Source organism: Crotalus tigris, unplaced genomic scaffold (genome assembly GCF_016545835.1).
Source record: "Crotalus tigris isolate CLP2741 ecotype Arizona unplaced genomic scaffold, ASM1654583v1 scf7180000018730.549990, whole genome shotgun sequence".
NCBI lineage: Eukaryota > Metazoa > Chordata > Lepidosauria > Squamata > Viperidae > Crotalus > Crotalus tigris.
The window spans coordinates 265,598-279,502 of NW_024097172.1; the positions used below are offsets into that span (position 1 = coordinate 265,598).

The 13,905-nt window shown below is 38.7% G+C and overlaps 1 protein-coding gene across 1 annotated transcript in view; it reads right to left on the reverse strand.

Moving 5' to 3' along the window:
* The window catches only part of LOC120313605 (zona pellucida-binding protein 1-like), a 62,889-nt gene that overhangs the window by 10,667 nt on the left and 38,317 nt on the right, over positions 1-13,905 (reverse strand). Inside the window, exon 3 of the mRNA XM_039355686.1 lies at positions 1,134-1,352. Coding sequence (XP_039211620.1) covers positions 1,134-1,352 — 219 coding nt within the window. The remainder of the gene's footprint in view (positions 1-1,133; positions 1,353-13,905) is intronic.

Sequence of the window (13,905 nt, forward strand, 5' to 3'; positions counted from 1 at the left end):
ACATGAAAGTACAAGGATGTGTGTGAGAGGCATGATACAGGTCGATGTGTGAGAGTGCACAAGAGGCAGGCACAGGTCAGGTATGCAATGGTGCATCAGGATACAAGAGTTATGGCACAGATAAGGAAAAGTACCCCAAGGATGCAAGGGGGCACGAAAGATGCAGCATGGGTTGAAAAAGGTACAAAGGGTGTGAAGGGATGCACGAGAAGTATGGCATGGATAAGGGAAGATGTGCGAGGTGTGGTGTAAGTTGGGGACAATGTGCAGGGGTATGAGTGAGGCACAACTAGGATTGGTGAAGGTGTGAGTGATTGGCGCAGCCCAAGTGCAAATGGACTGAGAAAGTGTTTTCTGACGGGGAGGACATTTAACCCAATGACTTGTGATTTTCCCTGTCAGCTTCCCTATTGACTTCCTGGGAAAGACAGCAGAGAAAGTTGAAAATGGCTATCTTGCGATCTCAGGGCACTGCAACCAGTTGTAAGTGTGAAGTGGTTGTCAAGATTGCAATCACATGATTGTGGGGGTGCTGGAACAGCCAGAATTTTGAGGAATAGTCATAACCACCATTTGCTCACTACCATTATAACTTCTAGCAGTCACTGAATGAATGGTGCTAAGTCAAGGACTACTTATATGGTGATTTCATAGTTGCATAGAGAGGTTTGGTGGCTAATGACTTACAGATACTGGAGATGGTCTTTGATTCAGCGGTTCAAGTCCTAACATCATGTGACAGAGTAAATTTCCATCAATTGCCTTGGCTTTTGTCCACCAATCAGTTTGAAACCATGCCTTATGCAAGTAGATAAATAGATATCACTTTGTTGGGAAAAATGACAGAATTTTGTGTACATGGTTGGACCCTTGCCAGTGCTGGATCTGCCCAGGCTGATTTGGAGAATGGTTGCTATTTATTTTTGACACATATTTAATGGACATATATACTGAAATAGACTCATTATTACATTTGTAGTACAAGTGATATTATTATTATATTACCACTTGTAATGATATCAGAAATAATATCTGCAATATTTTCATATTTGTGGTATTATATAATATTGTATAGCACACACACACACACACACACACAAACAGAGAAGTAGTGAGCAAAGTTTTCACCTTACCTATGAACTGAAAGGTAAATTTATGTGTTATTTTTTTCAATGTGTCTGTAGCAGTATGACACTGGGTATTCCATTGCTTGATTTCACAATTAAGCTTATAAATTAAGCTCTCTAATTTCTCTAAGAGATATTTTATAAATGAGGCCTCTGTGCTTGTTTCACAGGTTCCACTTGTGAATTCTGATGTCATGTATATACTCCTTTCTGGCACATGATATACTGTTAAAAATTAAAACAAATTATTTCTCTAACAGTTCACAATATGCAAGCTACCAAAAGCTAACACCAATGCATTATTGGTTCTATTGAAGAATGTATTGTCTTCTTTTGAAAGTAACATGAAATAGCAGGATCCAGGCAATCTCTTTTTTAAAATTTTGTTCAGCTGACTGATCAGAATTTCCCTAGTAGAACTTAATAAAATATGCTTAAATCTGAAAACCACCTTCACATGACTTTTATAGCTGCTCCCAAATCTCCAGAGAGAGGTTAAGTGGATTGCTCATTTTGGAAAAGGGAAGAAGGGGATCAGGAGACCCAGCAGATGATCATTTATGACTTATATGTTTAGATTATTACAATGGACTCTATATGGGATAGCCTTTGAAGTCCATTTCAAAAATATAGCTGGCCCAGAATTCAGCAGTATGGGCTGTAATGGTCATGCCTCAGTATGCTTATGTGGCACAGGTGCTCCATAAGCTACATTGGTTGCTATCTGGCTTCTAGTGCACCTCAAGGAGCTTGTTATTACCTCTAAAGCCTTTCATGTATAGGGCCTGGTTTATACAATTGGCTAGCCTTTTAAATTTGATAAACAAAACAAACATATTTTATAGTTTTCTGTAAATAATAGGTTATGCATCATTTTAGCTGGGTTCTACAACATACTCAAAATTAATTGTTTATAAGGGAATTGTTGACTTGTTTTCTTCTATGTAATGTTCTGAATAGATTGTTTTCTTTTTGATTTATTGTACTATGAATGCTTTACTGCATAGTATGGGTACACGTATGTGTGTGTGTGTGTGTTGTGTGTATCTGTGAGTACATATATCCAGAGTTATTCTCATTGCACTAGGTATAGATATAATAAATAAATACAAAACACTAATTAAGGCTGTAAGGACTTGGGGACCTGACAAAGGCATAATGCGTTATGTGGATCAGACATATATCAAACTTTCCTTAAAATATACTTTTTTATTTTATTTTGGTCATAGACCAACATTAAACTAGTAATATAATAATCACTCTAAAATAAAAGTAAAAATATCCTATTGATAAAAAATGAAAAATTAACATAAAATTAAAACTTGGGAAAGACCTATAAAATTATAATGAATTTTACAATCAATAGTCTGAATGCTATAGATAACTAAGATAGATAACTATACAAAGAGCTAAAATAGTAAGATTTGTAATTATGAATATGTAAAGTTTGCTAACTTACATTAAATTTAATATTTTCTGAAACCCTAATAGGGTTTATTCAGATTATGACAGTGAATATCCAACCAACTACTACAGAGAAGTGGCAAAATAAAACTACACTTCATCTCTACATCTCTACAGAAATGCATAAAACCAAGGATGAAATCCTCCTAGAATGCATGTGGGTTAATATAACAGGAAAAAAGAATAACATTGCCATAGGTGTATACTACAGGCTAACCAACCAAGCAGAAGACATAGGTGAACTTTTTGCTAATTAGTTAACAAATTTATGTAAAAAACACAGCACAGTTGTAGTAATGAGGGACTTTAACTACCCAGATATCAACTGGGAGACAAACTCTGTGTACACATATGGGTGATTGAACAGGTTTCTGGCTAATCCAGCTGACAACTTTGTCATCCAAAGGTAGATGAGAGAACTAGAGGGATAGCTATATTGGACTTAATTCTTACTAACAGAGAAATGATAGAGGGGGTTGAAATTGCAGGAACTTTAGGGGAAAATGACTGCATCATATTAGAATTCAACATAATGCAGACACAAGCAATAGAACATAATCAAACCAGTGTCTCAGACTTTAAAACAGCTGATTACAAAAAACCTAGAGACAGCTTGGGAAGGACTCCATGGATGAAAATTTTAAAGGAGAAAACAATTCAAGAAGCTTGGGAAACTCTGAAAAATACCATTAAAAGAGTCCAGTCTAGCTCAATACCACTAAAAAGGAAAAATAAGAAATCCAAGAAGAAACTAGCATGGTTACAGAAAGAACTCTCTGATAAACTGAAAGACCAAAAGGATAAATATAAAAAATGGAAACTAACTAAACATATAGCCTGAATCTGCAAAGATGAAGTCAAAAAAAGCTAATGTTCAGAATGAAGTAAGACTTGCAACAAATGTCAAAAATAATTTTTAAAAACATATAAAATACAAGAAAAAAGCCAAAGAAACAATTAGTGAATTAATGGAAGAAGATGGCAAGGAAGTGACAGGCAGCAGGGAGAAAACAGAGCTACTTAATTTTCATCTATCTTCACACAAAAAGAAAAAATAGCTCAGCCTACCAAAAACAGAACTGTAAAAGATAGACTAGGAATTCAAATTAAAATAAAGAAGAAAATAGTAAGAACACTTATCCACTCTAGACAAGTTCAAATCATCAGGACCAGGCGGATTACATCCCTGCGTTCTGAAGGGAGCTGGCAGATACGATCATAAAATCACTGAACCATATCCTTCAAACATCCTGGAGCACTGGGGAACTACCAGAGGACTGGAAAAGAGCTGATGTAGTTCCCATTTTCAAAAAAGGGGAAAAAACAGATCCAGGAAACTACAAACCAATCAGCCTGACATCAATACCTGAGAAGATCCTGTAAAAGATAAACAAGAAACAGATCTGTGAACACCTAGAAGCAAGCAGTTGTAATGAGAAGTCAATATAGGTTTGTCAAAAACAGATCATGCTAAAGAAAACTTATCTCATTCTTGGACAAAATGACTAAATTAGTGAAATAGTGAAATGCTGTGGAATAGTATACTTGAATTTCAGGAAGGCGTTTGACAAAACAGACTACAATTTACTTCTTGATATAAATTAGAAAAATGTCTTAGGCCCAATACTGTTCAATATCTCCATAAGATATTAAAGATAAGATATTAAAAGGTGAACTCATCAAATTTGCAGATGACACTAAGTTGGCAGGAATAGCCAACATGCCAGAAGATAGGCTCAAGTTTCAGAGGAATCCTAATAGATTTGAACCCTGGACCTACCTAACAAAATAAAATTCAATGGTGAGAAAAGTTTTACACTTAGGCAAGAAAAACCAAATGCACAGGTACTGATTAGATGAAACTTGGCTCAATAGCAGTAACTACAACAGGCAACTTGGACTCCTAGTGTGAGCCAAAAGTGTGCTGCAGTGGCCAAAAAAATTCAATGCAATCCTAGGCTGCATTAATAAAAGGATAGAATCACATGAAATGTTAGTACCACTATGAGGCTGTAGTAAGACCACATTTGGAATACTGCATCCAGTTTTGGTCACCACAATATAAAAAAGATATTGAGACTTTGGAAACAGTGCATAGAGGAGCAGCAAAGATGATTAGGGGCCTAGAGGCTAAAATATATGAAGAACAGTTGCAAGAATTGGGTATGTCTAGCTGGTGAAAAGAAGGACTAGGGGTTGACATGATAGCAGTGTTCCTGTCAGGGCCCACTTCAAAACCTCATCCTAAGAAAGCAGAACTTGTGGAAGCAGTTTCTTCCAAAAGGAACTTTTATTAGGAGAAGCTGACAGCAGGCATAATAGACAGGATCTGAGGATTTCCCACTCAGATCAATAGGTTAAAAGTGTCTCAAGCAAAACTCCACTCCATAGTTCACCTGCTCAGTTCAAATGGGCCAATCCCCAGGTGTTGTCTGTTGTGGGAAAGAGTAGATAATGCTCGGCTGTCTCAGGGTTACAGTGATGTTTTGTCAACTTTTCACACCTTCCCTTCTGAGAGCAGAGATAAACCATTTACTGGAGGCACATTCCTTTCTCCTTCCCCCTTCTGTAGCTGACATCAAGGGGAGAGATAGTTCACAGAGGAAGTATGCAGAAACAGCAAAGTATTACAATGTAGCAATAGAGGAAAATAAAGCAATAGCCCACAGTGCTTTCCCCCCTCCCCTCCAGGAGCATGGCAGAACCCAGAAGTATAGAGAGAACAGAGTTTGAGTTTAAAGCAAGAAAGGGGTCTCCTTAGAATATGGGTTCTGACAGTTCCAATATTTGAAAAGCTGTCACAAAGAAGAGGGGTGCTTTTCAAAATACCAGAAAGCAAGACAAGAAGCAATGTATTAGACCTGACCCAGTTTGATCCCTTAGGGAAGAGACTCTATTTGAAATGAAAAGGCTAAGCCCCTTTGTATCATGCATTTGTTTTTGTAAACCTGGAACCACTTGTCTCCCTCTAATGCTGCTTTTAGGAAGTCTGTTATGCCATCCCCAACCTGGGGGTTCTCTTTTGTCTGCACTTAGGTGATGACCAATACCATGACTTGGTGAGATGGGATAATTGGTCTCACTGTTTCCTGTTTGGAACTGTTGTATTAGAGCATCTTGGACTAAGCATCAGCTAAGAAGTTCTTTCCCCTGGAAGATAGTAGAGGTGAAGTTAAACTGATTAAAGTACTGAGCCCACTGGACTTGCTTAGGCCTTTTAAGTTCTTGTGATCAGTCAACACCTTGAAAGGGGCCTTGCTCCCTTCCAAGAAGTGCCTTTATGTTAAGAGTGCCCAGTTCACTGCATAAGCTTTCTTTTCCCACACTGCCATTCAATGTCACTCAGTTTCTTGGAGGTGTATATGCATGGCTGCAGGGTACCCTGGCTGTTCTTATGTAAAAATATTGCTCTCATCGCCACATCATTAGCATCTGCTTGAATAATAAATGGGGCACTAAGGTCTGGGTGTTTTTTTTAAAAAACAATTTGATTGGTTTTTCCATTTTTGCACCCAGAAGCTTAAGAGCCAATGTGGAGATAGGGTAATCAATTGAATACAATAACATCATAAATATACAGCTCACATAATACTCCTTAAAATTTCCCTCTCTATCAATTAACATGATATAGTCAAATTTCTAGATAAAATTCATTAATACATTCCTAAATAAAAATTCCATTAATCAATAAATATTATCTGCAACCCATTACTTATATAAATCAAAGTCCTGTTTTCAGCTATTATTAATTTAATACCATATCCAACTTAGCATTAAGCAGACATATTATTTACCATTTGGATGTTCCTAACTTCTCTTATTTAAATATATTATTTCCATCATTACATTCTTACAATTCTTAACCATATTCTGTTTCCTCTTCAGTAATTCTTTGTTTATTAATTTCATCTATTATTACAATCTTTTTCTCATTATATCTCCATAAATTAATTATCATGCCTAATAATAAAAAAACACAAAAATTAGAAAAAATAGTAAAAAAAGAAAGACAGAAACAAACCAAGAGGAAAAAAGAGAAAGGAAGAAAGATGTATTATTCCAAAGAATATATTCTTACTATATTTCAATACTAAGTTCTAAACCTTATCCTAATAACACCTCTTAAAAGTCCAAGTCCAAATCAGTCTGCATCTCTATGTAATCTTAAATTCCATATTTATATCTTATTCTAGCCTTCTTTCTATTCCAGATAGGTTTCCATAATAAAGCCTCTAGATCCACAAATAAGTCTCCCTTCATCTCTGGCCAGATTACATAAACCAAAGGAAATTCTCCCATTGTCCATTTTAATAGGCTAGTAACAAAATTGTGGCGATTCTCAATAGCTTGTAATTGGATCTCAATCCCCATCCTTTTTGAGGTTACGTATAGTTTAGTTGCAGTCACTTTTGAATCCTCCAAAATCTGAATAAATTGTATATAAAATGATACATAATCCTCTTTAGTGTTGTTTGGTTCGTCTTCTGTTGATTTTTTATCTGTCAAAAAGTCAGTTGAATTCTGCACATTGGCTTGTCCTTCTGGGATAATATCCTTAGTTTCTGTGCTAAAAATCGTTTGTTCATTAGCATCCAAGTTTTTTTCTAATGTAGATTGATAATCCAGATGTGAATTTAGTTCCTCCATTTCAGTAAGTTGTAAGCAAAGTTGAGAACAGGTCTCTTGGGTGTATATATCCCTTCTACTGTTTCTTGGCCTGCAAAGTGTTCACTTAGGCCTTGTGCTTTAGTTTGTCGTTGAGAAATAATCTCTCTTGTTTAGCAACTATTAGCTCAGTATTTTCAAGAATTTTGTCCAATATATACTTATAATTAAGGTCTAGGCAAGGTTCCTCCATTTCAATAGTGTTTAGAACATTATTCTTTTGGTGGAGACTATATTTAATAACAATCAGTCAATATCCACCTCCACTCAGCTGTACAGCTCCTTTATCTTTTCCTTTTTGTGATAATTTGAAGGTCAGAGTCAGACTCAAAGTCCAAGAAAAGAAAAATAACAATTGCAGTTGGTAATTTCACCACAAGATGTCCCCAGAGGGTTATCCAAAGTTATTCAGTCTTTCCAAACCCCCTGTAAAAGTAATTTTTTTTCTTTCCTCCTTTCCTTTCCCTCTTTTCTTTAATTACAAAAATAGTAAAAAAATAGAAAAAAAAAACAATATTCTCCAAATAGCTGGCATATTAAGTCTCTATATCAGGGAATTTTGGGACCCCCAAATGTCCAAAAATAATATCAGCTATTAAAAAAGTAGAACTTAATTTTTCTTTTGATCCAAGACTTCCCCCCCCGATCAAAAGCATTGTTTTAACAAAGTAGGGAAATAGTTCCCCCCAAAAAGCTTTTCACAGGAGTAAATAGGAAAACTAGAGGCAAAAAAAGGTTTCATTGAATCTTCCATGGTGGTTCTGTTTCACTTAGATATTCTTGTGGCTTGCGGTTGGTGCAGCTGAGTGATCGGCCATTTTACTGACCGATCTTTACTCTGTTGGCCCAAAGGAGCTTACCCAGACTGCAGAAGACGCCGCCATCCTTCTGCAGTCAAATGGGGGGCCTCCTCAGTGGTAGTCGCTCCTCCAGGGTGACTTTTCGACCCGATCAAGGGTCTACTGGTGGAGGAAACTCGGCCAGCGAAGAGAGCAGTCTCTTGGCACGACTGCGGTGCTATGACCCGGAACCAGAAGCCATAGGTTTGGCAGCAAACAGCCATGTGAGTTTTTGGAATGCTGCTTGGCACTCTATTGACCACTTCAGGGGCTGACTCTTGAGATTTTTGTCTATAAATAGACGCAGTTCCTTCAGCTCTCTAAGGGTCATCGAGTACAACTTGGGCTTGGGTAGCTTAGCCCCTAGCAAGATCTCTATGGAACAGCTTATTGGCCGGGAGGGTTGGATTCTTCTGATCCCCTCTTGCTAACAAATCCCTCAAGTCCTGGTATTCCTCTGGAATCTGGGGATCGGCCTTCTTTCTGCAGGGAAGCCTCCAACTTCTGTCTCAGTTTTGGGCTCACTAGGTTCTTCCCTGGCTTTAGTTCAGCCTCACTTTGCTGGACTTTTAGCAAACCCCTCCTCCAGTTCATATAAAGGTTCCATTTCCGAAGCCATGCTAGTCCCAACACTAAGTGTCTCTCCATGCCTGGGGCCACAATAAAGGTCAGAGTCTCTCTGTGTGTCCCCATTTGCATTTCAACCAATTTAGTAATGAATGTTGCTGGGATCCCCCCTGCAATGGAGCCTCTGGCAAAATGCTGCTGGCACCTTAAGTGTCTAAGTCTCACCCTCAACTTCTCCATCAGGGCAGGGTTAACCAAGCACCTGGTACACCCCAAGTCCAGGAGGGCCATCAGGCTGGCTTTATGCCCTGGGGATTGGGCTATCAGTTCAATGGGGACTGTCACTGGGGTGAATGGACCATTTACCAAGGGGTCGTCATTGATATCAGTATCATTCTCCCCTGAGCTCCTTGCTGGGCTGGTTGGAGTTCTCTCATGACCTCCACTTCTTCCAGGGTGGTCTCAGACTGATCAGGATGTCTTGTGGTCATTGTGTGGGGTGGCCATCCACCTTGCTGTAGCCCCTTCTAAGGCCATGGAGACACATGTCACCTTGCCACCCTCTGTGACAATCCTTGGATCATAGTCCTGCATGTATGTACAAACCTGGGCTAGGAAGAACTCTAGTTGCTGGGGGTCTCTGTCAAATTTTATGTCTAGGGGTGGGGTCTTGCACTTCCTTCTCCTTGCTGATTTCAATCCCCATAGGATGCTGGGTTATCCCTCCAGGTGTTGGGGCTGTTGCAGCCACCGCAGCTGTGAGTCCGGCCTCTGTACTACCCACCATGGTGGATTTGGTTGCCCCATTGGTTGCTGAGGCTGGACATAATTGATCTTCTGGCTGGGAGGCCCTGGCAAAGACGATGTGCTCTTTGAAGTTCTTGAAAGCTCCTTGCATGAATTTGATGGTTTGCTCCATCATTCAGTTGGCTTGGCCCTGTTCTCCCCTCATTTCTTCTTCCTCCTCCTCCTTTAGTTCTTCCAGTTCCATCTTTTGTTTCCACAGGCAGCTTCCACAGGTGAAAGTCACCTCCTAGGGCTTTTCTTCCCAGTCCTCCTCCACCTAGGTCTTGGCAGGTCACCACAGTTCTCTGCGTCTCTCATCCGTTTGATCTCCTGATTGCTTCCTTGAGCCGACATTGTGTGCACAGTCTCCAAGATAGAGGTGATGTCCTCTCCAGGTTGACCACAGTTATAGATTCTACTTAATTTCAGACCTGCCCCAGTTTGATCCCTTAGGGAAGTAAAACTCTCAACTCCATTTGAAGTGAAAAGGCACTTTTACTAAGGAATACTGGTTGCAGTAGAGTCAAGCAGAATATGAAATTCCAATACAGCAATACAGAACTAAATTCCCGGTTTTCACTTGCCCTCCCCCTGTGGTCCAGAGCAGAGCCAATCCAGCACCACCATGATGTTGTGAATAACTCTGAAATGTTTGGGGTGGTGAAATTCCACACTCAGGGCAAACGGCCTTCAGGATGCCAGGGCACCAGCACTAACTGAATTCCAGGCTGCTCTGTTCTTCTTCAACTGTCAATCCCCCCCCCAATTTCCCCATAATAAAAGTATACAACAACCTGACCATTTGTTCTTTCCTTCTCCCACTGATGACAGAAAGAGTGAGATGTGAAGCTGAAGCTGGTGGTTCTGACACAACGGGTGGAAACTAACCAATTTAGAAGTAAGGAGAAATTTTCTGACAGTGAGAACAATCAATCAATTTATTATTACAGCCGAAGATCAACACATAAATTAAACATTCAAATAAAACAAAACTAAACAGAACCAACACAAGAAAACATAGCAATATATTACCATTAATGATGTATTCAAGGTCTGCCTAGTTTTACAGATAGTATAAAAAAACTAGCTAGCTTCAGAAAAACTGAATCATACTGACCTGACAATAAAGATACATTGACTATAGTCTAATGCTGGATAAAAACATGTAATAAAATTGATTATAAAAGATTATTAAAGAGCTTCCGGTGTGAGGCGACGGCGATGGCGGCTAGCTTTTAGCCGTCCAGCTGGGGAAGTGTCAGAGCCGCGGAGCGCAGCGTGCATCAGCTGGCCCGCGGCTCGGAAATCCCTTCCCGGGCAAAGGGAAGGGACAGAGAGTGCAGGGATAGAGGTAGAACCCCTGAACCCCCTCTGGATTTGTTTCTAGAGGGGGTGAAAGGAGTGTTCCCTCGGAGCTCCTGCTGATCTCCGCCTCCCAGCTGTTTTTGCTTCCTAGGAAGCAAAAGAAACCGCCGCTTCTATCTCCGTGTTTATAGCATTCTGGTGAGTAATTTTTAAACGGACGGAGCAGTTTAAAGGATTTTTTGTTATAATTTAGGTGTTTAATTTTTTTATTTTTTGATTTCTACTATTATTCCTCCTTTTTTTTTGTTATATTAGTGAAAGGATTTAAGATGGCGCTTTGAAAGTGTCGGAGTTTTTTTTTCCTTTCTCTTTTGTTTTACTTTCCCTTTTTAAGGATTGGTTTTTGCCTTTACTTTCGCTTTTGGCTTAGAATTTTTTCTTTTGAATTGTTTGCTTTTTTATTTTTTATTCTTTGGATTTACTCTGGACTTTCAAGGACTATAGTTTGTCTCTTTTTAAAAAAATTTTTCTTTTTTTTTTTCCCTCCTCCCTTCCTGGCTGGAGGGGAAAGGGAAGTGACAATTGTGCTTTTTAAAATGGCTTCAAAGAGGCAGCAGCCTTCCTCAGTACCCAAGGTTATTTCTTCTCCTATAACTTCCACTGCACAGCTACAACAACAATCTAAACATGTACCACCGGCTCAGCCACCACCCTCCCCTCCTCTATCTGGACTTTCAGCACAAGAGGTTAGAGGCATAATGGGAGAGATTGTAGTTCAAATGAGAGAGGAAATGAATCAATTTGTCTCACAGATTAAATCAGAAATTAAATCTGATCTCAAAGAAGAGATAACGGGGATAAAGACTAAATTGCAAGAAAACAATAATGAATTACGACAAGATATACTGGCAGCTGTTTCAGGTTTGGCTACTGTGGTGGTTAAGCTCGATGCAAGGCTTGAGGAAGTGGAAGACAAAGTTGACTCTTTGGATGACAAAATTCAAGATGTGGAAAGGAAGGTGGACTCCTCACAAGAAGATATTTTGATGTTTCAGTACAGACAAATGGAGTATGCCTTGAGGATCAGAGGCCTCAAGGAAGATGTGAATCAAGATCTGGTGGAGGTGGTCCTTACTGATCTGGCGCTGGCCTTGGATATGGATAAAGGAGAATTACAGAGAGAAGTGGAAAAAATTTATAGGCTCAACTCCTGGATTGCTAAGCAGAAGAACTTGCCTAGAGATGTGGTGATTTATTTTACAAAGAAGTCCCTGCGGAATGAGATTATACAAGCTTTTTACAATAAAAGATTTCAGATTGCTGCCCAAGATGTCATCATTTTAAAGGAAATCCCATCCAAAATTTTAAGAAGCAGGAAAGACTTTGCTTTTTTAACCAATGAGCTTAAAGCTAGATCGATGCCATTTAGATGGGAAATTCCGATGGGTATTGTTTTGAGCCATGCTGGGACACGCTACAGATTGAACACAGTTGACAAAGCTAGAGACTTTTATACTTCGGTCCTGGGTGCAGGCTCAACCTCATCTGGTCGGAAATCTCTGAGTGGCAAGGAAGTTGAGCAGCAATCTGAGGCATTAGATTTGGTTTCCGCTGGGATGATAGAAGCTGTAAAGCAACGCCAGACGGAGGTTAAAGAGCAGAGGATGACCCGTGCAGCCTATAAGCGTAAAGAGAAGGAGCAACGTAAAAAAGAGCCTAAAGAGAGTTCTCCTGGAAGTGCATCACCGCCGGTGGGAGGAGCAAGACCCAAGAGTTATGCAACACACGCAGCTCTTTCAGAGTTTGATGGTGTCTTCTCCAGGCTGCGTGCCAAGGGAGATGGCAAAGTTTTTGACTTGGAATGTTAATGGATTGAATTCTCCTCAGAAACGCAAAAAAATCTTCTATTATTTGAAGCAACATACTAATGATGTTATTTGCTTACAGGAAACTCATATTTTACTTAAAGATCAGAAATATTTAGTTAATGCTCGTTTGGGATCTCATTTTATATCTTCTGCTCCTGGGAAGAAAGGGGGAGTTGTTATATATGTTAAACAAAACCTACCAGCTTGTCTGGTAGAATCAGATCCCCAGGGGAGATATGTGATGATTGAACTTGGTATTTATGGTAAGAAAATACTTATAGTTGGACTTTACGCTCCAAATCAACAACAGGAACAATTTTATAAGCAGTTACATCAAAAAATAACATTGTTTGATTATAGATCAGTGGTATTAATGGGTGATTGGAATGGTGTCTTAGATACACAAAGGGACAAGAAAGGTTCCTCTCCTTTTCTCAAACAAGCAAGGCTACCTAAAGCCTTTTTTGATATGAAAGAAGACTGGGAATTAAGGGATTATTGGCGGGAACGTAACCAAGAGGAGAGAGACTTTACTTTTTTTTCTGATAGACACCAATCTTTTTCAAGAATTGACTTTTTCTTGATTACCACGGACTTGTATAACAAAGTAAAGAATGTAAAGATTTTTCCTAGATCACTGACGGATCATAGTCCAGTTTGGATGGAGCTGATTCAAGAGAAAGAGGAAAGAAGATCCTGGAGAGTTAATGAAAATTTGTTTAGACAAGAGAAGAATGTTCAAAAATTAAAGGAGTCTTTAAAGGACTATTTTGCTTTGAATATGTACAAGGGGACTTCAATGTCAATGGTATGGGATGCAGGTAAAGCATTTATGCGCGGTGTTTTGATAAAAATGAATAATTTTTATAAGCGAAATCAGATTCAGAAACGTAGAGAACTTGAGGATGAAATTAAATTAAAAGAAAGGGCTTTGATTCTAAATCCTTCTGATGAAAGTACTAAAGAATCTGTAAAGTTATTAAGGTCACAATTTAATATGTTGATAGCAGATCAAGCTGCAACCAACTTATTATTTATGAAACAAAATACATTTTGTAATGCTAATAAGCCGGGGAGATGGTTGGCTTATCAATTAAGAAAGAAACAGAGACAGAGAATAATAGAGAAAATAAATTACAAGGGTAAACTAGTTTCTCAGAAGGAATTAATTAAAAAATCTTTTTTGGATTATTATCAAAACTTATATAAATCTACTAATGTACAATTGTTAGATATAAATAAATATTTAGCTGAGGCAAGTTTTCCTAAATTGACTGAGGATCA